The 26,368-nt window shown below is 46.3% G+C and overlaps 1 protein-coding gene across 2 annotated transcripts in view; it reads left to right on the forward strand.

Annotated features, from left to right (window-relative positions):
* The window catches only part of LOC119384046 (importin-7), a 179,212-nt gene extending 156,945 nt beyond the window's left edge, over positions 1 to 22,267 (forward strand). For both annotated transcript variants that reach the window (XM_049412744.1, XM_037652336.2), the window contains exons 17-20: positions 356 to 418; positions 12,820 to 13,074; positions 13,940 to 14,056; positions 20,872 to 22,267. In XM_049412744.1, the coding sequence (XP_049268701.1) occupies positions 356 to 418; positions 12,820 to 13,074; positions 13,940 to 14,056; positions 20,872 to 20,963 (527 nt within the window). In that variant the 3' untranslated portion in view covers positions 20,964 to 22,267. The remainder of the gene's footprint in view (positions 1 to 355; positions 419 to 12,819; positions 13,075 to 13,939; positions 14,057 to 20,871) is intronic.
* The last annotated feature ends 4,101 nt before the right edge of the window (positions 22,268 to 26,368 follow it).

The following is a 26,368-nucleotide window of genomic DNA, read 5'->3' on the forward strand; positions in this document are numbered from 1 at the left end:
AATGTTTCGCATGTAAAAAATCTGTATTTTGGTATCGTTTGGGGCCAGAAAACTCAGTAGGAAAATGGTTAATAGCGATATTTTAAGCTGCTCTAATTCACATAAGCTTTATATTCATTGCTTAACTTTTTCAGACTGTTCGATTTTTCAATTCCCTCCAGCTCCAAAAAAATCTGTCGGTATCTGTATGTTGTTTGGACACTGCTCATTATCCGGGAGTTGAAAATACACATTGGTGTGCAGAACAGTGCAGCCAGACTTGTTTGATGTTTTGCCACCAGATGTTTGCAATTCAGCTTGGTGGTCGGTGGTGCTTCTGATTCTCTGTTTTATTCCTCCCATCATTTACGTGCAGACCGTGCCCAGGAGGAAGAAGAATCTGATGACGAGGAGGAAGACGATGATGACTGTGAAAATGGTGACTGTTACTTTGCATTTGCCAATTATGTAGCCTGTGCTTTCAGTACTGTACCTAAAACGTTGGTCAAAGTCTCATTGAATTGCAAATATGAAGTTTATTGCGGCGAAATGTTACACGGCTGGAGTTTACACTTGTGAAGAGCAGTAAGTTAATCTTGTGAGGTATTCTAAATAGTAGGGGTGTATGAATACTTGAATACGAATCGAATAGTAGCTCTTCAAATAGTTAGATTTGCAAATCGAATATCTGCTATTTCCATTTCTTGAATAGTAAAGCCTTGTTAAGGGGGGCCGAAAATTTTCTGAAAAACCGATTTTTTGAAGTATTTTTGTTCATAATCATTAAGTTCTAAGGAAGCTGCTCCTAAAATACTATAGCCCTGTAATGCGTATTTGTCGAGTTATTGGGCCGCAAAGTCAGTTTGATGACCATTTTCGCTTCCGAAACCACCTCAAAAACGGTCGTATTCAACGCCGCAGCGCGCGAGAACCGCGCCAAGTAGTGCGGCCATTTTGGTCTCATTTTAAAGACGCATTTTTCTATTATCTGTTCCTAGCAGAAGAACGTTTTTCGTCTAGCAACAACGCAGCTATCACGCATAAAGAAAAACCAAATACTCGCACATCATTGGTGCGTTTTTGTCACGTGGGGCAGTTCCCGGTTTCCCATTGGACGCGAAGGGATTCGTCTGCTAGACTGCGGCGTGCAAGCCGCCATTTTGCGTAGAGGCGGTAGAGGCCTAACAACGGCTGTGAATTCGGTGCAATGGCAGGCGGTCATCGGAAGTTCTGGAGTGCTCATGCGTTCGGAAAAAGGCGAAAACGGCGTCCGAGAGCCCACACCTTATCACCAGTGAGACCTTCTGCCGCCGAGAACTCGGACGAAGCAGGCTGTGCCAGCGCTATCACCGCCGCGGCACCCGCGATCGCGGACGCGATTGCCGCGTCCCATGATCACACGAGAGCTGTGCGCGTCGACACTGCCCTGGTTTCCGACGCTGAAAAAGTGGCCCTCGAGTGTCGTGCGAGTGATGTTCTGCAAGACCTTTCATCGAAGTCTGCCACACAACGCAAGCGGTCTTTTTTCCAAGACTCGGATGGAGCCGCAACTTCTGGTACGCCGTTCACCGTCGTTAGCTTAGAGTTGGTGAACGAACTTCTTCAGTGTATGAAGTGCGGTGTGTGTGGCGGGCCTGGCAGAATCTCCAAGGAAGACCGCGAATATGGCATCGCCGCGAAACTTGTTCTGACATGTGACGAGTGCGGCAAACTGAAGACCGTGTGGAGCTCGCTGAGAGCAGGGGGGGACGCAGCGCACGGCCCTTTTGAAATTAACGTGCTCGCGGTTCGCACGGCAATGAGCACAGGAAACGGACAAACTGCGCTGAATGATATTTTTTCCGCCCTAAATATTTCACGGAGAGGCCTACATACCAAGACATACCAGGATTATGTGAAGTTGAAAATGAACCCTGCCGCGCAGAAGGCTGCCGCGCGCGTTATTGAGGACTGCGCGAGCACCGTGAAAACGGTGTATTCCGAACTTAACTTTGGAAATCCTGGTAACATCGCCGTTTCCTTTGATGGGACTTGGCTGACAAGGGGCCACTCATCCCATATTTGTGTAGGGACCGTGATTGAACTATTCACGGGTTATGTGCTCGACTTCGTCGTCCTGTCAAACTTCTGTTTGGGCTGCCAGCTAGGGCCAAAGGAGGACAACTCAAGGTATGCCGAGTGGCTAGCTGGCCACACTTGCCAAAAGAATACCTCCAGTAAGCCAGGACAAATGGAGGTGGAAGCAGCACAAATTTTATTTGGCCGCTCATTGGAGAGACATGGGCTCCGCTACACAACCATGTTGTGTGATGGAGACAGCCGAGCCTTCAACAGTCTGCAGGAGGCACAGGTATATGGCTTCGTGCCAATAGAAAAAGAGGACTGTGTCAACCATGTGCATAAGCGCATGGGCACAGCTCTTCGAAACCTCCTGCAAAAACAAAGAGCCGAAGGAAAGCCAAGCCTTGGCGGCAAGGGCAAACTGACGGGCGAGCTGGTCACGAAGCTCACTTCATATTATGGATGGGCTTTACAAAGTAACGAAGGAAACATAGAGGCCACGCATAATGCTGTCTGGGCAACCTTTTATCACGTAGCATCTACTGATGCAAGCCCTCAGCACTCTCACTGCCCAACTGGTGAAGAGTCATGGTGCAAGTACAACAGGGCTGTTGCCAAGCAGGAGACTCCTCCGAAGCATCGCTACAACCTGCCGGAGTATGTGGTTGATGCCTTGCGGCCTGTTTACACGCGCCTCTCTGACAAGAAATTGCTGGAGCGTTGTCAGCGAGGCAAAACGCAGAACCCAAACGAGAGCCTACACTCCGTCATCTGGTCGCTCGTGTCCAAGAACAAACATGCGTCCCTTTTCACTGTTGAAGCTGCTGTGGCCGAAGCCGTCGCAAGGTTCAACGCTGGCAAAGGGAGAGCAGATGCCGCCATATTGAAGGAGCTGCACCTGCAGCAGAGTGTTGTGGCCGCTGAAAGATGCTCAGAAAAGGACAGTCGCCGACTAGTGGCATCAGAGAGGAAGCATGAGCATGCTGAAAACTTCAAGCATGCCATGAAAAGAAAGCGCACCAAGGAGAATGATGATGACTATGTTCCTGGTGGCTTCTAACATGGTTAATACACAGATTCACACCTTTTCTTGTTGAATATAAATGCTCAGCATGTTCCTAAACTTCTTTTGTCGTTTTCTCAAAACAACATTTTTCATCACACCCTAAGCCATTGCCCACAGTATCTTTTGATGTAGCAGTCGGATTTTGATAATTCTTGCAGCATTTGAAAGGTTATACATGGATTAGTGCAACAAAACCAAAAACATGTGATATTTTTATTTAGAACAGGGATTTAATTAGCAACAAAGTTAGCAACAGTTTCAGATTTGTGATTAGCATACTTGTTAAGGCCATAACTGTGGTATCAATGAAGCTAAAAATAAAATTATGGTTTTGTTGCACTCCCTGGCCTTCATAGAATGCTGTCATGTCAAATTTGTAACAATATTTTATGAGGAAGATGTCAAAAGGCTGGGCAGAATGCAAGTTTATGTAACAGTCAATATTTAAAAATCTAAAAGTGATAGCAAAAACCTAATTGCATATTTGTTTTCAGCTGTGAAAGATACATATTGTATTAAAATTTCAGCTGGAAATACTGAAAATTAAAAAAAAAAAAATTTTCGAACCAGTGTCTCCCCTTAATACGTACCTGAATGGAGCGTGGCATGGACTACGTGCGAAACTGTAGTGTGGATTAACCACCAAGGAATACCACTTTGCATTCCCTGAAGTGTGCGGCCACTACCAAGAAAGAAGTAAATGCAATGCCATGGCAAATGTTGGCTAAAGTAGCCATTCTTTTTATTACTAGAGCTGTGCGAATAGCAAAATTTTGATAAACATTGAGTGCGAATCGAATAATTTTCGAATACGTCGAAGTGAAATTACAGAAAAAAAGTTGCAAAGAATCCCTAAGTATGTTCTTATGAGATAGCAACATGAAAGTGTTTCTTTTTGCTGGGTTGATGAAGAACTGACGGGGTGGTGTTTCATAGTTGTCTTATCAAGAATGAGGCAATGTAGAGGCCAAATTGCATCTATGTACGTGATTTGGTGCAACTAAAGTGTTGCCGACAGCACTTTACACGTGGTAGGCAAAGATGCCATTTTCTCAGCCTCGCCTCTTCTTTCAACTTCTGTGGAAGCCCAACTGATGTGGCGGACAAGGGTGTGCTCCCTTCAAGTCCAGAGTTCCAAATCTGCCTACGACGTCGAACATCTGAAATTTTGGATGCTAAAAAGCTTCGGCATCCGATTTTTTGGACTTCCTGCCCAAATTTCAGGTCCAAAACAGCATTAATTGAGCCCCCACCTCTGCCACATCTTTCATCTCCATGTTGGAACCAGCGTTTTCTTGAGTTAGTACATTTGCGACCGTAGTGGAGCTTGAAAGGCAGCTTTTCCGCAATACGGGGGTGTGATGAGGTGAAGCATATTAAAAATCTAGGGACCACTTTTAATCGGACGTTAACTGCGTCTTGGCTAAGTTCGACCGTAACAGAGCTTTGAAAGGCAGCTTTGCCGCAATACGGGGGTATAATGAGGTGAAGCATATTCTAGGGACCACTTTCAATCTGACGTTGACTGTCTCTTGGCTAAGTTCAACCGTAACGGAGCTTGAAAGGCAGCTTTGCCACAACACGAGGGTGTACTGAGGTGAAGCATATTGAAAATTTGTAGGCGTCACTTTCAATTGGACGTTGACTGCATTTGTCATTGGGAAGTTCAAATAGTAAAATTCCAGTGCGAATCGAATCGAATAGCACACACGATTCGAAAAATATTCGAAATTTCGAATATTTGCACACCCCTATTTATTACCAAAGTGCTGAAAAAATCCCAGGTCTTTTGCACGAACGTACGATAGTGCACCTTGGAAATGTCAAGCAGCGTTTTGAGACTCCATTCAAGCCTCATTCTAACGGGACAGAATATACGAGGGTTATTCAAAAAGTAAGGGCCGTTTGGTCTCCAAAAAATAAATATTAGTTAGTAAAAGTTTTTATTGGCTGGTTTAGTTTAGCACGAGACTATACTTGCCAAACTTTTACCAAACTTTTGCCAAACTTTTTTACATAATCACCGTGAACTTCTAAGCACTTTTCATGCAGCTGCACCCATTTCTTTAGTCCCTCTGCATAGAAGTTCACCACCTGGGAATTCTTTGCTGTTTGAGTTGGTCGGTAAGCATTTTTAGTGCCCACCTTGCACACACTGTGATATCTGGGCTTTTCAGTTACAATCGTGCAAGTTGAAGTGCGGCTGACGAGAGGAAATTCATCTTCTTTGTGGTGTACCTTCTAAGTATCGTGCAATTATTTTCCTGTATAGAATGAACCAACTAGCCCCTCAAGGGTCGAACACGAGTGATGCAAAAAATCATCACGTGATGACGTCATCATGACGCCGCCTGTGACGTTAGTGTCAGGTTTGGGCCCAGGACCACTCCGCAAGGAACTGAATCGAAACACGAGTGCACACACACACACACGAGAATATATTTACAGGAAGACGTAACGCTTAACGAATAACACTTAAAGTAGTAGAAACATGCAGTCCTAGCTGTATTCAATGTCTCTCTAAATTATAAGTGTCTCGCCGTGTTTCGATGTGGCTTGCTGGATGCCAGCGCCGATCGCTCGTGGACTGTGCGCCGTCTGGCTCGTTGCCGTCCTCATCATGCGTCGCAGCACGCCATGACACGGCCTTCTGCCGCAGCAGCAGCAGTGGAGTATCGGCAGCTGCTTAGTAGCTCCGCAGCAGCTCTCCGCCACCACGTTCGTCTCAGCAGCGCACCGGGGTCGCGCCAGCCACCCGGAACGGCAGCAGGAACATCGGCCCACAGCAACGAAACTCGCGGCCACTCTGGGCGGTAGCCAGAACCACGGAACTCGCCTGGTCCCTGGGCCAGTCACCCAGCCGGAGTCCAGGTCTCGTTCGCCGGTTGTCCAGCTGTCAGGAACGGCAGCCGGAACAGCAGCGGATCGCCTGGTCCCTGGGCCAGTCGCCCAGCCGGAGCCCAGGAACGGTAGAGCGCCTAGACGACGTTGTCAAGTTCCCCGGACCAGACGTCCAGCCGAGAACTGACTGTCCTTGCATGCGCTGCCTCGAACCACCGCACGCACCACGCGGCACGCTTCGTTTTCTTCATCGCCCCCGCACGGCGAACACTGAGTTGTTTTTTTTTCCGCGCCTCTTTATCATGACAACCCCCCGTTTAAGAAAGTTGTTTACAACTTTTATGACGTGACGAAGAGGCGGAAAAAATGTCACAAAGTTCCAGATTATTCAATAAATGTCCAGTTGTACGTCCACAGCACTTCAGTATTTTACATAACATAGTGCAATACATTCCCATTACACCCGGCTCAGGTAATCTGCTCCGACATTATCCGACCCTTTGATGTAAGAGACTGAAAATGAGTACTCTTGTAAGAGTAGGCTCCATCGCAAAACTCTATTGTTCAGGTGTTTAGCGGATTGCAAATATTGCAAAGGCTGGTGGTCGGATTGTATGACAAATTGTTTGCCGTACAAATACAAATGGAATTTTTGCACCGCCCAGACAAGCGCCAAACATTCCCGTTCGATGGTGGAATACCGGGTTTCTCAATGTAATAGGTTGCGGCTCGCGTAGGCAACAGGATGCAAAACCTGGTCCTCTCCTAGCTGGAGCAGTACGGCACCAAGACTAGTGGTCGAGGCGTCGGTGCGGAGAACAAATTCCTTTGTCATCCTGGGTGCTTGTAGAATAGGAGTATCTCCAAGCTTGTTCTTCAAAACAGTGAAAGCTTCTTCCTGAGACGGTCCCCACGCGATGGTATTGCTCTGCCCTTTCCGTGTGAGGTCGGTCAGAGGCTTGGTGATCTCAGCGTAGTTTGCAATAAATTTCCTGTAATAGCCCGTTAGACCCAGGAAAGACTGCAGGGCTTTCTTCGTCTTTGGCCTTGTAGTTGCGAGGATCTTATCAAGCGTTTTCCGAAGAGGTTCAGCTTTACCGTCCCCAATTCGATCGACTTCGGTTATGACCGACACCTGCTGCACTGGTAAAGGTCCGCGTTCCTCGTACTTTTTTAACATATTGATGTGGAAAATTTTTCTTTTTCCACTTATCGCGAGAACGTAGTCGACCTCATTCTTGCGCTCGACGACTTCAAATGGACCTTTCCATTGCATGAGCAGTTTGTTGGAATCTGTCGGCAGAAGAAGTAGCACTTTATCCCCAACGTTTAGCTTCCGAGGACGGCTTTTGCGGTCGTAGTAAGTCTTTTGTTTTGCGCGTACTTTTTCCAATTCATCATGCGCAAGCTTGCATGTCTCTTCCAGGCGGTTTCGAAGGTCGACCAAGTAGGTATATGTAGTGCGAATTTCGCCGTCGATGTCTTCATTGCTCCACAGCTCCTTCAGTAGTGTCAGTGGTCCTCGCACGTGACGACCGTAAATTAGCTGAAAAGGCGAGAAGCCCAAGCTCGCTTGCGGCACCTCTCGGTAAGCGAAAAGGAGTGGGGCAAGGTATCTGTCCCAGGAACGCGGTTTTTCCTGGCACATTCTCTTCAGCATCATCTTCAGCGTCCCATTAAACTTCTCGACGAGCCCATTCGCCATGGCATGGTAGGGGGTCGTTCGAAGAAACTTGATGGCAAGAAGACGGCCCACCTCTCCCATGAGTTCCGCTGTGAAACTTGTTCCTTGGTCTGTTACGATCTCCTTCGGTAAACCGACTCGAGAGAAAATCTCAATCAGCCCTTCTGCTACATGCACAGCATCAATTGCGGGGAGTGCAATGGCATCCGCATATCGGGTGGCAAAGTCAATAAGAGTTAAAATATAACGGTTGCCGCGGTCCGACTTCGGTGAGAACGGACCGATTAAATCGACCGCAACACGTTCAAAAGGCGTACGAATGACAGGCATGTTGCCCAGAGGCGCAACACCAATTTTACCTCTTGGTGTCGTTCGCTGACACTTATCGCAGGACTTGACGAACCGTTTCACATCGCCATGCAGATCCGGCCAGTAAAAATCTGCTAGGATACGATCTGTCGTGCGCCGAATGCCTTGGTGCCCTGCCATAAGGCTTTCATGGCCGACTTCGAGGATATGCCTTCTGAAGCTCTTCGGCACGACGAGCTGGCTAAACGTCCTGCCTGTCGCAAGACAGTACTGTCGGTAGAGAAGTCCATCTCTTTCAAGAAACGAATAACCGTGGCCTTTCGGTAACTTGAAGTCTTTACCGACTTTAGCAAACACGGCTTTCAATGTTTCGTCGTTCTGCTGCTCTTCTGAGAACTGGTCTTTTGTTACGTCGCACCACTTTATCTTCGGCACAGACAGTGGCGTTATTTTGCTCTCGTGAGGTTTAACTGTAGCGGAAACATAGTGAGGATACTCCTCAGCTTCCACGCTGCAGTTTGGAGTCGCATTGCCCCTCTGGTCAACTGTAGGAGGCTTCCACTTATGATCCGGCTTGTGAGGATCGCTAACACCCGGTAGGTTACCAAGCACCAAATCATAGAGTGGCTTGTCCACACAAAGTGCTGTTATCTCTCCCTTAAAGTATGGGGTATTCACGGGAATACTGGCCTCTGGTACTTCTGTGGCGGAACCATCTATGAGCAAGGCTCTGCTACTCTTCCCGGTCAACCGTTGTTTCGGCACTAGGTCTGTTCGGATAATTGCAGTATTGCTGCCCGTATCTCGAAGAACCCTGACTGGTTTACCCAACACTTCGCCTTCAACTACTGGCATTCCTTGCACCAGAAACACTGGTATCCTTTTCTCCACACTTGCATTAGGAGGGTAACGTTTCTTTCCTTTTTTCCCTCCGCCAGTGTTGTCACTCGAAGAAAAACCGTAACGGTTGTCGTTCACTGCACATGCGGAACTTTTTTCTTTTTGTGCCTTCACGCTCCAGCACTCGTCGCTCTTGTGGCCACTTTTCCCACATACTCTACACTTTATTGCTTCTTTAGCTGGGTTCCGACATTCATGTGCTTGATGTCCCAGACGCTTGCATAGCATACACCTTGTCGGTGGTTTCTTTGGAGCATTATCAGGACTCTTGAAATCCTTTGAGTCGTCTGGACCCTTTCCGAGGTTGGATAAGTTTTGTGCTTCCATGAAGCGATCAGTAGCGTCAGCTAGCTGGTGGAGTGACTTGCACTCGCGTTCTTTCAAAAATATCGTTAGTTTTGGATGACAACAGCGGAGAAACTGTTCGGCGAGCATATGGTCTCGAAGGCCATCGAATGTTCTGGGCACGTCAGCCATGTCGACCCAGTGGTCGAAGTACCCTGAGAGTCTCGCGGCTAACTGTCTCCCGGTTTCTCCATCTTTAGGTCGTGCCTTGCGAAATTTTTCTTGGTACCCTTGCGCAGTGAATCGAAACCTCTGCAACAAGGCTTTCTTTACCTTCTCATAGTCTAGAGAATCTGTGGCACTCATTCGGCCAATTACTGTCAACGCTTCACCACTCAAACACATGCTCACAGCTAATGCCCACTTCTCTTGTGGCCAGCCTTGTCCTGTTGCCACGCGTTCAAATCTTTGCAGGTATGCGTGCAAATCATCACGTCGCTCATCGAACAGCGGAAGCAATTTTTGTGGATTCAGTACTGCAGAGGAGCTACTCGGTTGAGCCATAGAATCAGAGTTAGCTGTTGCATCTACCCTCGGAGCTCCTTCTTGAAGCTTTAGCTTCAGCTCAAGGATTTGCTTCGCTCTTTCATCTGCTTCCCTGCTCGCCTCTCGCTCAGCAGCACGTTCATCTCTTTGCCTCGCCTGTTCTGCCTCAACCCACTTACGCAATTCTGCTCCACTCAATCCTAGCTGTGCCCCAACACCAGCTAATCTTTCTGTATCCATGATCAAAATAAGTTATGTGAATGTGCACTCGAGAGACGATAACTTCCTTCGGCGTTTTTACGAGCGGATCCTGGCAGGCTCGCCAGATTGCGACGTTAGTGTCAGGTTTGGGCCCAGGACCACTCAGCAAGGAACTGAATCGAAACACGAGTGCACACACACACACACGAGAATATATTTACAGGAAGACGTAACGCTTAACGAATAACACTTAAAGTAGTAGAAACGTGCAGTCCTAGCTGTATTCAATGTCTCTCTAAATTATAAGTGTCTCGCCGTGTTTCGATGTGGCTTGCTGGACGCCAGCGCCGATCGCTCGTGGACTGTGCGCCGTCTGGCTCGTTGCCGTCCTCATCATGCGTCGCAGCACGCCATGACACGGCCTTCTGCCGCAGCAGCAGCAGTGGAGTATCGGCAGCTGCTTAGTAGCTCCGCAGCAGCTCTCCACCACCACGTTCGTCTCAGCAGCGCACCGGGGTCGCGCCAGCCACCCGGAACGGCAGCAGGAACATCGGCCCACAGCAACGAAACTCGCGGCCACTCTGGGCGGTAGCCAGAACCACGGAACTCGCCTGGTCCCTGGGCCAGTCACCCAGCCGGAGTCCAGGTCTCGTTCGCCGGTTGTCCAGCTGTCAGGAACGGCAGCCGGAACAGCAGCGGATCGCCTGGTCCCTGGGCCAGTCGCCCAGCCGGAGCCCAGGAACGGTAGAGCGCCTAGACGACGTTGTCAAGTTCCCCGGACCAGACGTCCAGCCGAGAACTGACTGTCCTTGCATGCGCTGCCTCGAACCACCGCACGCACCACGCGGCACGCTTCGTTTTCTTCATCGCCCCCGCACGGCGAACACTGAGTTGTTTTTTTTTCCGCGCCTCTTTATCATGACACCGCCATAGATTGCCAAACCTTGTGATGTCATACACTGTCATTACGTCATACACCGTGATGTCGTCACATGACCACAGGTCGGCAAAAAATGTGGAGCTCACTCAGACTCACTCACGAAACATATCTTACCCTTAGGGCTCACTCGGACTCAAACTCACCAAACTTTTCTTCATCTAGACTCACCCGGACTCAGACTCACCAAAATATATTTCACTCGGACTCACTCAGACTCACGGCTCGCTCTGAGTCTGAGTGAGTCTGAGTGAGTCGACTCATGAGTCCGCTAGCCTATAATTAGCCTTTTTCGACCATAATGTCAATGCTCTTTAACGCCAGTATCTCGTATAATCGGTGCGCTACTTAGCGCATTTTGATCTCATACCTTCAAAGACGAGTTATCTGAGTTTGCAGTTCAATAAGGACCTTTTTATTGAAAGAGATGACTCGCACGTGATATTTTGATCAGTAACTTCCTGTGAAAAAGTTTGCGGGGGGAGGTCAAGGCACCTCCTCCCCTTCTCCCTCCTCAGCTCATGCCTCTGATCAATAAATATTGAGCTGACGTATGAACGGTAGCGCGTTGAATTATGTGGGAGTATACGTGAGTATAAACGTGAGCCGACATAAGGCTGATAGTGATGCTGAACTTTAGTAGATAAGACCATAGGTCGGCAAAAAATGTGGAGCTCACTCAGACTCACTCATGCAATGTATTTTGCCCTTGGGCTCATTCGGACTCACACTCACCAAAATTTTCCTCAACCGGACTTACCCGGACTCAGACTCACCAAAATTTTTCCCAACCGAACTCACTCGGACTCAGACTCACAAAAACTCTACTCACCTGGACTCACTCAGACTCAGACTCACGTCTCGATACGAGTCTGAGTGAGTCAACTCATGAGTGAGTTCGCCGACCTATGCACATGACATAGTTGCTTTGCACTGCCTCCGTGATCGGTGCGCCGATCATGGAGCCAGTGCAAAATCATGTTATGTGCAGAAAGCTTTCGAGCAGGGAGGGGAAGGACGAATATATCAAGTGCAAAGAAACAGAAGATGGCTTTCACCTTCGAGTTGTCCCAGGCGAATGCATAAGGGACCCTTTAAGTTCCTTTTTTGTTGACTGCTCCCTAGAGAGCACTAGGGGGTTTTTGGCGTACAAACGGAATCTCCTAGCCATACACAGCTAGACCGTAAAAGTAAAAATATCATGTAGTCCCCCATTGAACGCACACTCGGACACTTTTACGAAAGCTCGATTTGAAGCGGATCTCCACCTTCCAGGCAACCCGGCGCATGCACAAACAATAGTGTGGAAGCACTGCAAGAATGCTCTTGCTACAGCACAGAGAGACCTCGGAGAGAGGGAAGGGAGTGTCGGAGGAGGTTGGCTTTTTGAGGCTAGCTGAGTGACGTCATGTTGCGGGCAGCAGTAGAATCGATTGAGAAGAAAAGGAACCTGGCTTTCGCCTTGGGGTTGTCTTAGGGGTATGTATTAGGGACAGTGCGACTCTCTAGCATTGAGGCGTTGTTGTACGTCGCGTCGTTTGTCTACCACGTCTGCTGATAACCACATAGATGTTGTTAGAGTGCTGTTTCTTAAAGCACAATTTTATTGATCCAGTATTCTGTTTATTTACTAGTGTCGAAAATAATCGCTGAAGAGATTATTCCAGAAACACTTAAATGCATGACGCCCTTATTTTTGCATTATCGAGGGAAATAGGGAGTGCTCCCGAGATTACTTTTTCCATGAGATTTGCACTGAATCGAAATATTTCTAGCTCTTCATAAGAGCCCCATAATAATTATTCGGGTGCTTTAATAAAACGCAGCTTGCATCTCCAGTGTTCTCCAAGATGTGAAATTAGCTGCTCCAGACTGCTCCCATATGCAGTGCTCCAAAATGAAAATTTTGCTGCTCCAAAAATTGCTCCAAATCAGAAGTGCTCGGTAGCATCACTGTATTGTGCAAGTTTGTGTGCACAATGACGTCCTAAATCTGGGATCCCTGTGCAGACGTGCTAGACTCTGACGAGGACGAGCTTGACGACGAGGGCCAGGAGTACCTGGCGAGGCTGGCTCGCCGTGCCAAGAAGGGATCGCCATTCCCGGTAACTTCAGCCACCATCGAGGATGACCCTGATGAGGACGACGACGATGAGGACGAGGAGGACGAAGAAGAAGAAACTGCACTTGAATCGTACACGACACCCCTTGACGATGATGAGTGCCCTATCGATGAGTACCAGGTGTTCAAGGAGGTCATGCAGGGTGAGCCTTTAGGGGGACAAACTTTCTTTTTCAATTGTGAAGCTGTTCTAGTTTACTGCAAAGTGTGTGGGTGTGCCCGAAAACTATTATCATCAGGAACGGGTATTTGCCACAAAATTTGGGCACGCTTTCCTGTTATGCAGTTTGCCCAACTAATGGCGGATAGTCACTTTCTGCAAACAGCGTATTCAAGTGCAGTTTGTTTGAGTTGTGACATGGAGAATGTAGACTCGGCTCTCTGGACATAAACATGCATAAAAGACGTGCAACTAGGACCTCGTTTCCACTTGAAGCACGACAGGTGCTGCCAATTGTTGGGCGAATATGCAGTGCAGGGAAGCGCACCTGCAGATTATGAAAAGGGCATATTACAGTGCGTGTAGTGTGTTTAGATATATAGTGAATTTTGTACATGAAGGCTTTGTTTTGTTCAACTGCTATGAAACTGCTCTCCGTGTGAGGTGGCCTGGCTCCTCTCAAGCTGCTGCGTGCAGCTCTTTTGCCTGGTCATCCTCGCAGCCTTGCTGCACAGTGAAGCCAAATTAATGCAATTCATTTTTGCACTGTGGCCATATTGTGACAGAAGTCACGGGATGTTGAGAATTGCAACTTGCACACATTTTTTATGCAAACCAAGGTGAGGAGTAAGTAAAAATGTGTTGATTGTAGGCATCTGTTTATTGTTTTCTTGATGCCCGGGATAATTTGACATTCGGTTAATTTGGACTTTTGTCCTGGTCTAGTAGAATTCTAATTGATGATGTTTTACAGCACTTTCTTCTTGGATGTAGCATGGTACAAGTGTTTGACTGCATAGACTCAATTGGTGCATCACTGAACCAACTGCTTGGTTTCTTTGGTGCAGGCCTCCAGAGTGCAGACCCGATGTGGTTCGGTGCCCTGACCTCAGGCTTATCTGCCGAGCAACAGAAGTCCCTGCAGGAAGTGTATGTGCTCGCTGACCAGAGGAAGGCAGCCGCAGGTATGTTGTAACTGGCTACTGCTGCTGGTCGTTCTGAACTGCCAAAGGTGTTGTTTGGACGAGAGTGGAGGCCATGCCCCTTGATATAGTCGAACCTCGCTGAAACATTTGTCACGGTAGCTAGGAAAAAAAAAATTTTGTAAAGCCAAAACCATTTATAACAAACTCAAAAGTGCCGCGCAAAAAGGTGGTTTATCAGTAGTTACACTCGCCCCCCCCCCTCCTTTTTTTTCCAGTGAGTTTTTATTAAGGTAGGTCACTGCCTTCAAGAATGCATTTTTTTATTATCTTTGGGGATTTGACATTTTGAAGCGCCTTGTCTGCTGAAGAATATTTAGCAAAAAGAACTACCGTTTAAACGCGTGTAAGGGCCGCACCCCGGTTTTTTTTGAAGTTCATATTCTACAAAAAAAAAAAATAAATTCGCCTAAGGGCCGCACCCACACTTTCCTCAACCAATACGTATTCAAAATGCGCGCGCGCGTAAGCTTCTAGGCGTGGCGTAAGCTTCTAGGCGTGGTCGATAGATGGCGCAAGGAAACGCAACCATCATCATCGTCACCAGAGTATATATATATATATATATATATATTTTTTGGGGGTTTTATTCGTGTTAAGATGTTCGTGAAGTGGGCTAAAAATTTTAACTTTTTTATTAGTATTCATAGACCCGCCAACTAAAGGTTAAAGCAGGATTTTATCTTTAGCTTCTCACATCTCTATACAAATGCGCTATCGGCGCTATCTATATCGGCATTAGCATGACCAACTTTGGCATGGTGTTCGCGTTGTTCGGGTTGTGCAGTTCAGCCAGCCATTTGCTGTAGTTTTCTGCACTGTTCGATGACCTTCGTGCTAGCTTGTTTTCTACACGGCGTTCACGTTTTGGCAAGATGGGCAAGTACCTGAATAGCTACACTGCTGGCTATAAGTTGAAGGTGATCAAGTATGCTCTCGAGCATGGGAAACGTGCCGCCGGCAGAAAATTCGACGTTGACGAGAAGTTTGTTCGACGTTGGTGTGCTCAAAAAGAAGCCTTGCGAAACACCAACAGCACTAAGCGCGCTTTCAGAGGACAGCAGTGCAAGTTTCCCGATTTGGAAGAAGACTTGCTCCGCTATGTGACTGAAGTGCGGAATGATGGTCTTGCACTCACAACGGACATGCTGCGTGTGAAGGGACTAGCCTTGGCGACTGTACTTGGGTGGATCCTATCTGCGTGGAGCTCGGTGTCGACGGACATTGTGTCCCGAAGTTTTAAAGTCGCTGGGATATCTAACAGCTTGGATGGCACGGAAGATGACTGTTTGTGGGGTGACGGCGCTTCGCAGCACACCGTCTCATCTCGGACTCCAAGTCTGAGGACTCGCCGAGTGACGACGATTGAGCACGTATGTCGCAGGAAATGTCGTATACTGCAATAAACGCTCTTTGTTCGCTAACTGGTGCGTTTTTACTTTTAAAAAAAAATGTCTCGTGTATGGGCCGCACCCTGAAAATTGGCCCTTATTTCTTGAAAAAAAAGTGCGGCCCTTACACGCGTTTATACAGTATGTAGTTACATTGCGCCGTTCAAAAGTTATGTCCATTTTTCCAACCCTTCCTAGACACATTCAAAACCAAAACTGAAGGTTTATGATTCCACAACACCTGCCATGTCTTCATAAATGTTTTTCCTTATACATATCACGTAATGCTTAGGTGTCTAAGTACATTCTAAAGCTTGTGGGGCATGATGTTTTCGATTTATTTTAAAATTTCCACTACACGGCTGCGGCACTGTTGTTTAAGTTGCGCGTTTTCGCTCGGCTGTCTGTGCTCTTTCATACATCACTTCGAGCTCTTGGACTTATCTCTGGCCTTTCAAGGAGAGAGTTATAGTACTCCATGAAATATGGCAAAGTATAGGACTAAAAAGAAGCATCGACGCAAGCTATGGAATCGAAATGCCAAGTGTGGACCCACTGTGACGCACGTGGATGAGTCAGCTGGAGACACGAAACGAGCTAGAAAAAAAAATATGTACTTCAACTCGCTGAAACTGATAATGTGCCACTTCAAATGAGGTCCCAGGTTATGAGCCTGGTGAATTTCAGACAAATTGAATGTTTCTTTAATATATGGACATTCGATTAAAATCTTTAAAGCTATTTTTCTCAAAACATGATTTTTTGCATCCTACACTTACGCAAACAGTGATAATTTCCCTTTTGATAAATATCTGCGCATAAAATTTTGCGTACTATTTTTTTTATAGGTGGAACTGTGCATTCAAGCAGAAATATTGAAAACGAGCGGTAACTTTTTGTACTATGGCAATTGTGTGCAAGACAAACCTGTCAAATGTAAACTTTTTCACTCTCTTTATGATAACGTGCCTTAGCTTAGAGATGGGGTGATCGTGGAGGTTATTCGCACAGGACAGTGTCCTCACTACGCACTTGCCAGGTCGCGTTTGAATTGTACCAGCGATTTTGTAGTTATGACCGTTAGCACAACATGCATATTTTGGCAGATTGTGATTTTGATAAATTTTCTTTTTTACATTTTTAGCAGTTTCATCATTCTAAAATTTAAATTTATCTGAGGCCAGCAAACTAAAACCATAATTATAATTTTTGGACTGAAACTAAAATTTTTGCTCGAAGGTAGTGACCTACTTTAAGAACTGCAAACATCCCCTCCGGTGACAAGTTAAACCTTTTCATGTCGTTGACACCCGCTGCATGCTCACGAGTGAATTAAACCGCCTTTGCAATAAACTCGCACCGTTTCACTGAAGCGCGGTACTGCCACGTGGAGCAGATTGTCTCCTCTGTAGTTGTGCAGCGTACACCTACTCGGCTCACGTCATCACTACTGGGCCACTTGCTGTATACCATATGCACGCGTTAGTGCATTCTTCGTGCCTGCTTCACTCTGGACCGTGCACGGGTGTGGCGAGTAGCCTGTTAGTCAACGAGTTGCCAGTGAAGACGAGCACTTTGCAAGAAACGTGCACTCCACGTCTCCGCAATGCTTTGGCGGTCCTGCAAGACAAGGCACAACGCGCTTGGATTTTCGCCTAACAAAACACGCTTGCTGTCAGTGCATCGACATTTCTCGCTGCTCACACCGTTCTACACCAGTGAGCTACTTTCGTTTCTATAAAGCAACGCGTGCTTTAAAGCGGTCTCACACAACACGGCAGTGGCAAACTTGCGAACTGCAGCATGGCGCACTTGAACCGCTGTCAATTTGCACAGTTTATGCCAGACGCGCAACGCAGCAGCTGAGCAGATAGCTGCAAGTACTAACTGATAAAGTTGTTGGCCATGTCATAATGGCACATTCATCACCTGCCTACTCCTTGCACTCTTTCTAATGCTTATCTGTGGAGGCATTGCTGCTGTTGCGCGGAAGTCATAATCGTCGATCAACTGTTCCCTGCCGTTACTGAAAAAAGGCTTCATGCTGCCTCAGATTTCTTTTTTCTTTTTTTTCCTCACTGCCATTCTGCCACTGAAGAAGTGCCTGGAAAGCGAGCGATCTCGCTCACAGCGTGCGGTCTGGGATATTTTCATCCCAAGTGAACTGGAGTGGAGCACGTGCAAGCACGCCCCTCCCTCATGCTTTAGAAGGCCTGTTTTCAGCTTTTTTTTTTTTCGCTTCATATGCGCCATATTTTTACCTCGACCGTGTCTTGTCTGAAGTGTTCGTTGTAAAAGTAGTTGGCTTTGAAAAATGTTCGCTGTATGTGGACGCAGTTTCAATGGATAGCATAGGAAAATTGTAAGTGCACCGAAATATGGTCGTTAAAACCGATAGATCGTTATATCTAGGATTGTTATAAGTGAATGTGACTGTAGTGGTGGAGTAAACAGAATTTTATTTAGGTTGTTACACAAGCCACAATGTAGGCTCGTTGGTAGATCATTAGAAGCAGCTAGCTGCAGCGCAAACTCAACACTAGGACAAAAGAAGGCACAAAGAAGACACACACGTGGGTTTTTTTGTACCTTCTTTTGTCCTTTTGTTGAGTTCGTGTTGCAATTAATTGTTTCAGTGGTTAAGCTTTAAAAAAAAGCGTGCAGCATCGCCTAGTGGATTTACTGCACCTGATCAGCACAGTATTTCCAAGTGCCGGCACTTCCATATCCCAATAAATGCCGTCCTGCTACGGCCAATGAGAACATTGCCTCCCACATCATCTGGCAAGCGATCATGTCGACGATAGTTTTGTGAGGTTATCACTGGGTAAGCCAGCGTGTCGGAGCGATAATGTTCCTGGCCTGCTGTCATAGCATGGTCTCTGCACTTGCTTTTGAGTAGGTAAGTGCAGAGACCAGTCAATCAGTCATTTTGACTTCAGTGCTCTGAAGCAATGCCTTTAGAGATAGCATCGGAAACGATGAACACAGTAAAGCTCGTCACCAACAACATTATTATGATGGCATCTTGAGCTGTCTGCTTGGCAGTGCATGTGGCATAGTTCTGTTGGAAGCACATGCTCTTAATTGACAAACACATACCGTATTTACTCGATTCTACCGCGCCCTCAATTGTAACGCGCACCCGTTTTCCGCGACCAAAGAAAAAAAAAAGTACCGTATAAACGCGTGTAAGGGCCGCACCCCGTTTTTTTGAAGTGCATATTCTAAAAAAAAAAAATCCGTGTAAGGGCCGCACCCACACTTTCCTCAACCAATACATATTCAAAATGCACGTGCGCGTAAGCTTCTAGGCGCAGTCGATAGATGGCGCAAAAAAACGCAACCATCATCATCGTCACCAGAGTGTGTGTGTGTGTGTGTATATATATATATATATATATATATATATATATATTTGGATTTTATTCGTGTTAAGATGTTCGTGAAGTGGGCTAAAAATTTTAACTTTTTTATTAGTATTCATAGACCCGCCAACTAAAGGTTAAAGCAGGATTTTGTCTTTAGCTTCTCACATCTCTATACAAACGCGCTATCGGCACTATCCATATCGGCATTAGCATGACCAACTTTGGCATGGTGTTCGCGTTGTTCGGGTTGTGCAGTTCAGCCAGCCATTTGCTGTAGTTTTCTGCACTGTTCGATGACCTTCGTGCTAGCTTGTTTTCTACACGGCGTTCACGTTTTGGCAAGATGGGCAAGTACCTGAATAGCTACACTGCTGGCTGTAAGTTGAAGGTGATCGAGTATGCTCTCGAGCATGGGAAACGTGCCGCCGGCAGAAAATTCGACGTTGACGAGAAGTGTGTTCGACGTTGGTGTGCTCAAAAAGAAGCCTTGCGAAACACCAACAGCACTAAGTGCGCTTTCCGAGGAGAGCAGTGCAAGTTTCCCGATTTGGAAGAAGACTTGCTCCGCTATGTGACTGAAGTGCGGAATGATGGTCTTGCACTCACAACGGACATGCTGCATGTGAAGGGACTAGCCTTGGCAACTGTACTTGGGTGGATCCGATCTGCGTGGAGCTCGGTGTAGACGGACATTGTGTCCCGAAGTTTTAAAGTCGCCGGGATATCTAACAGCTTGGATGGCATGGAAGATGACTGCTTGTGGGGTGCAGCAGCAGACCGTCTCATCTCGGACTCCAAGTCTGAGGACTCGCCGAGTGACGACGATTGAGCACGTATGTCGCAAGAAGTGTCGTATACTGCAATAAACGCTCTTCGTTCGCTAACTGGTGCGTTTTTACTTTTAAAAAAAAAATGACGCGTGTATGGGCCGCACCCTGAAAATTGGCCCTCATTTCTTGAAAAAAAAGTGCGGCCCTTACACGCGTTTATACGGTAATACATCGATTGTAACGTGCACTCATTTTTCGTGAGAGAAAAGAACAAAAAAAGCCCGTAGGAGTCACACTTCGCACATTCAGAAGAACAAGTATTTGGGTTTTAAAGAACTGAAGTTTCACAAAAGTAAAACACGAAGTCAAAAAGCGGGCTTTGCCGCTAAAACTGTCACCACTACGGCGGCGATACGAGTCGCGTAATGGATCAGTCCTCGTCGCTGTCGGACAGCTGTCAACACTCTTCGATTTCGGGAAACCGGCCCTACTTTAGTCCACTGAAACCTTTTCGTGAAGCTTTGCTGTAAAAAATCTTCTGCTTATGTTTGCGCCAGTCTCGCACGCACGTTTCGGGAATTCCGAACGACCGCGATGTGGCCCGATTTCCGTCCGTCTCTCTGCACATGTAATAACTATTCTTTTAAATGCGGCATCGTGGTACACTCGTCGAGTATTTGGAGTCGGCACTTACATGCCGTCGATGCGAACGCAGAACGGGATGACAATCTCCTCAGCACACGTACGAACTGAAAAAATGGCAGAAATGGCCAAGGCGCGTAGGAGGTGGCCATTTTGAAATGTCGATGGCGATACGATAACCGAGTTTCTTTTTTTTTTCGGTACTCGATTCAACGCGCATGCGATTTTCGGACTCGTTTTCCCGGAAAAAAGGTGTGCGTTAGATTCAAGTAAATACGGTAAGCGTGTCGTGCCATCATTTGCTGTTGCAGAGTTGGCTCATCAAGGTACTTGCCACAGTGGTGCACAGTCAGAAGTAGTGAGGGCACCAAGAAAACTTGCTGCATTGCCACTGTTTCAAAACATTAAGTTTAGAAATCAATAGCCCTATGGCAAAAACAGTTATGGCAACTGTGTTGAGTGCATCTGTTAGCATATCCAAAGCAGTTAATCTGGCGTAGTGAATCCTTTCTGTAGCAAACTGAATGGGACGGCAAAGACTTAGGTTACACTAGTAAACAAAACTGACATTGTAAGTTGACGAACCAGCCGACTTATTTCTTCGTGTACTGTGTTGCATGCAGAGTCAAGACGGATTGAAAAGAGTGGTGGCTACGTGTTCCAGAACCAGACAGTGCCCACGTCGTTCAACTTTGGCGGTGCTCCTCTCTGCTAGCTGCCACAGCTCAATGAAGGCCCTTTTGTCCCGTTTCTCTCTCTAGCTGGCCTCTTTTCTTGTTTGCCGTTCCTTTTTAGCCTCTGGTGTTTTCTTTTCTCTTCTTTGCACTCGGCTGCCTTTTCTCACCAGAGAAGGCCTCTTCTTTCTGCTGTGTGGGACACTTTGCCAAGAGACACTTCTCTGCCAGTGCAACTGTGTCCAGGGAAGCATTGCACTTGTGGCACTGGACTATCAATGCAGCACGGCCGGTGCCACCCATCTGCTGGGAGTATGTTCCTAAATCTACAACTGCTGCATTGCTGCCCGTGACACCAGTGGCAGTCTTCGCCCTGTCTGCCTTGATCGAACTCCCACACCACCGCTTTCGGTTACCATCGGTGCTCAAAAGAGTTGAAGAAATGACTGCCACTGAAAACACCGAAGCGGCTCTGCGTGGCCACAAACTCACCTCTTGCCAAGTCTCAAGGCCGATCTCGAATCGGTGAAAGCATGCTGGTTCTTTCAATGTACGGAAAAAACTGAGAGACGAGGCTCTGCTAGTAGCTTCTCTCGTGCCACTTACCATTTTCCTCAACATCCAGACGGTGGCACACGTGCATGTGACGTGGTGACGAGTGTGTGCTGTTGTGTGCCGGACACATTGCAGTAAAGCAAAAATGAGAAAACTGTGGCAGTGGTGTTTATCTCCCTGCAGAAGATTGTGAGAAGCATGGTTGTTTGTGCAGCTCTCTTCTACCTTTGTAGACGTGCTTTTGTGGGGAAAAGAAAATGTGTTGGGCTGTTTGTCATATTCAGGTGTGTAAAGCATGCGTATATTTTGACAGCGAAGGGGGCTTTGTTGTACAGCTGCTTGATTATCCCCCCCTGCTTTGTTTATCGTACCTCTCACCTTCGAGCATCTCGGCTGCGACTCTGTGTGCTTGGGCTTTGACCTTTGTGGCTGCAGAACTAGGCTTAGCAGCCGGTATGCGAACTTGTAACTCTGTGGGGAAGAGAGTGGGTTGTTGTGGCCTGCACGATACGAGCCACTAGTGTACAAATTGAAGTGAGGGGGTGCGAGTGATGTGTTGAGAACAAGAGGCTACTATTTTTTTTGTCACTCTTAGCGCACGTACTGCGTGGCACCTAGTGGGGTCACGAGACGGCTGTAGAAAACCGAGTGGCAAAGAGAAGCAGGCGAATTTAAAATGACAATTGTTGCCTTAAAGGTGTGCAAAAGAGGCTTGCCTGGCAGTCTCGTGTTTTGAGTTTTGCATTTGGAACTGTGAGAGTACTGACAAAAATAAAATCTATTGACACAAGTGGAGAGTGCTGGCTGAAGTATTTCTTACAATTGCCACCTGCAGGAAAACTGTGTGAGGTGTGCTGCCAGTAGTTTCAGCGAGAGCAACTCTTATGGTTTAAAAAAATGGGCACAGGAAAGCTTACAAATTTATTTTGCCTGTGACAAGAAAACAGATGGCAATGGAGACAAAGCAAAACCAAAACACTCTGTTTTCATGGTGGTGTGCTTGAATAGATGAGCAATAAATTAACTTGCTAGGTAAACCAAGTGTGCTGTACTTACTAGTGACCAAATTTCCAACAATGAACAGAGTGGGGAGGCAAACATATTGCTGTCTTGTAACTGGTCAAGCAAAAAGACCTGAGAGAGATTGTGCAGCCCACCTGCAGTCAACCTGTAGCTCTAGCTGTGCCCTACGGTCATTGTCATTATTCTAATACTAGTTACATATTCCATCTACTTTACGCCAGCTGGTGTTTTAAGGCCCTGTTCAAGGAATATATACACCTTGTCATAGACCAGACCATCAATTATTTGATACCGTATCTTGGCACTCTTTTGTCATTCCTGGCCATTACAACTCCATATGTATGCACTGTGCTCTAGGAACTGATGTCCTCTGCAAGCGCAGTATTTCAGCGAGCATGGGAATGATGGTTAGTACATGAACTTGACCTTTCATCTTTTTGGGTTTGAACAGTGTGTGACTACTCAAGTTTCATTTTCAATCTGATTGTGCATAATTCTTGATGGCCAGTGTGTTTATGCTGAAATATGGTTTCATAGAAGTTTTCTCCATAAAGGTGGGTAAAACATACTAAAAAAAACACTGGATGCAACAAGCGTGACTAATTTACTCCCATCGTATGTGATAACTATTGGAATGATTGCAGCACCAGACTTGACGAGCAAGTTTAGCAGGAAATTATGGTCGTTTCCTGTTTGTGTGCACTGCATAGGGTGGTTTTAGCTCCCGTTGTCAGTGGCCTCCAAATGACGAACCAAAACCTAGCGCTGTTATCCGGGCACTGTCACGAGAATATACGGCAACATAAAACGAGAATGTGCGGGCACCGTTGCGAGAACGTAATGAGACATTAAGGCAATCAGCCCAAATGTTTAAAAAAGATGCGGTCTTTGGCAGTCAACCCTTCATACAGGACAGCATTACATACGCTAGGTACAGCCCAAACAAATTACAAAAAATATTTCTTCAGATTAGTTCTTAATATTAGTTGACGCTATCACTGAAGCTGTAACATCTTGTGTTGAAATTTTATTTGTAATTTACAATAGCGACGTTGCAAAGGCAGATAGAGCACCATACACTTGCTTTTTCAAAGGAGCAGCGACATAAAATTTCAAGCTCGAGATGTGGCCTTCATTCGATACAGAGTTTCATACTATAATACCTAGAGGGGAATCTGGCGCTAGTGTCTATGCGGGCTTCTTGAGTGGCGCTCAACGTTTTTAGATTACTTCAATTGGCAGACTGCGACCTTCCAGTGGCACGGAGCGGCTTGCCGCGATTGCCAACCAGGCGGGTGCGCTGCAGTCGCGTTAGGATTGTTAGGATTGGCGTCGGCGTGTCGTCAGCTACTGAGCTACTGATTGAAAGGGGCTGACAAGCGACTACCACAACGATTAACTCGATGTGGTAGTCACTCTCATTTCACTTCACTTGAGTGAAACACGCGTTTAGTTGTATCTCAGCATTATAACAAGAAACAAGCAGCATGTAAGACAGGGCATGAAAAAAAAGGTTAAGGGTAAGGCAAACACTGCACAGTGCGCTTACCTTCATTCCGTTTCCCACTGTAACCGGCATTAATTTTTTGCGAGTATATGTGCAAATCATCTTAGGCTCCCGTAAAGCTCAATCATATTCCAAAATCACCTGAATACGTATTTTGCCTGCTGCTGAAAAGCCTACCAAATAAAAAACCAGCAAGAAAACCAGAAAAACACTTCTTGTCATTTTGATTCGATTTCGTGAAACGGAATGCAACAGGTACGTTATTTGCAGTGACGTATTTACGGGGTGTGTGCAAGTGTTAGACAGACAGACAGACAAACAACTTTATTGTGGTCCAATCTGATATTCAAACGGAACAGTGCCTTCTTCGATTCTATCGAGTCGAATAGCAGTCAGTATATTTTTTCCGTATGTTAAAAAACTTGAAGGTATGTTTTCCTAGATGTGAAAGAATATGAACATGAATTGTTTTCTTTTGCATGAAATGATTGCCCACGATTTTGTGTTTGGAAGTTTCAAAGGTACTAAAGCAATGCCACATTTACTGAAATTTTTCTAAAGTACAAGCGATATGTCACACGCTCATATGCATCTCTTGCTCATGCTCAGCCTGATATAATGTTGATACGCACATTACGATTTATTGTTTCGGTTACAAAGTGCACAGCTATTTTTTACAGCGAAAGCTGTTATGAGATCACAACAAGGGCCGTTTCTGGCGCCGTAGTTGTCCGCCGCCGCTGGTGTCCCTAACCAGTATCGCGCGAAATGAGAGAAAAAAAAGTAAACAAGAAAAAATATCCAGGTTGGAATGAGGTTCAAACCTGGGTTCTCTGCGTGGGAGCCCAGTATTCTACCTCAGAGCCATGCCGGTGCTTGAAACTGTGATGCAAAAAGACCCTATACAGGCTTCATTCCGGGAAGGAACCACATTAGCATATGTAATGTAGTGTGGAGAAGAGTACAATAACAACCAGGGCACCATACAACGTGAATTCTGTAGCCAGGTGTCACACAATGCAAAGTGCGCAATGAGTGGGTTGAATGCTTCCAAACCATTACAAAGGGCTCTGCCATAATTCTTTGTTGTCATCAGCCACAGCATCAACAAAGTGCACATTATGCCTTATGGGTGTTTAGCGGATACCACGGTTTTCTGCAGAATGACGAAAAATTACATAGTGGCTGCTTCCCTACTTCACAAAAATTATGATGATTTGTAGCATAGTAGTTTCCTCCCAAGTGCACTTCTATTGGTTGCCAAGAAAGCCCATCAGGCTCCCATGATCCATTTCCTCAGGGCCTCAATAAAGTTAATTCTCTCTCTCTCTCTCACATTAACATATGTTATAAAGCGTGGTGGAGAGTAAAATAACGACCGGGCGTAACACAATGCGAATTACATAACTAGTGGGTCGTTTAAAGCTTCCAACCCATTACAAAGGGCTCAGCCATAATTCTTCATCATCGTCAACCGTCGCATCAACAAAGTGCACATAGCGCCTCGCAGATGGTACCTCGCTTCTCCGCAGAATGACGAATAATGTGGTGGGTGCTTCCCAACTTCACAAAAATGATGATTTGTGGCGTAGTGGGTACGTTGCTAGTGTGCTTGTATTAGTAGCCACAAGAGAGTTTATAACGAGCTCTATAAATGCCGCTCTTCCAGCTTTCGCTGTGACTGTGCTACGCTTTCCGTGCAGGCCTGCCTTTTTTTTTTTTTTTAATTTTTCGAGCCTGGTGGCGCACATGTCACTGCATCATAGCATTCATCCATCCAAGAGCACTGTGACAGGAAAGTGTGAAAGAGAAAGGGCGCGTTCATGTAGCGTCTGTAATGTGCTTGGCAGTAATAAAAAAAGAAAAAAAAATGTCTGGCGGTAGCTCAGTGGGCTAAATGCCCGCCAGCCGTCGTCGCAGACCAAGAGGTCATGGGTTCGACTCCTGTCAACGGAACATTTTTTAAAAGTTTTTTTTCTTTGCCTTCTGATGGCATTCATTTTGCTGACGTATTTGCGTTACGGAAATACGTCAGAAAGTGTTTTATGCCGGGTGGACCCCGGCATAAAACACTTTCGTGTTAGAAAAGGGTAATTCCCTGGTTGTCTACAAATAGGTACACTTCGACATGCCTGCCCATAAAAGTTGCCGCGAAAAGATGGCACGCATTTTTTTATTTATTAGCAAAGGGGTTTACTACCAGTTCGGCGACCTAAAAGCAACTCAATACTCGTTCAGAAAACAACCTTCGGCGGGAAAATTCGTGACCCAGATTCGCACTAGGTCTAGTTGTAGCAAATGGCACTTTTTACCAGCTGATAATTATTTTTGGCCATCTAAAAATTGTATATTCACTGGCGT

This window comes from Rhipicephalus sanguineus, chromosome 2 (genome assembly GCF_013339695.2).
Source record: "Rhipicephalus sanguineus isolate Rsan-2018 chromosome 2, BIME_Rsan_1.4, whole genome shotgun sequence".
Classification (NCBI taxonomy): Eukaryota; Metazoa; Arthropoda; class Arachnida; order Ixodida; family Ixodidae; genus Rhipicephalus; species Rhipicephalus sanguineus.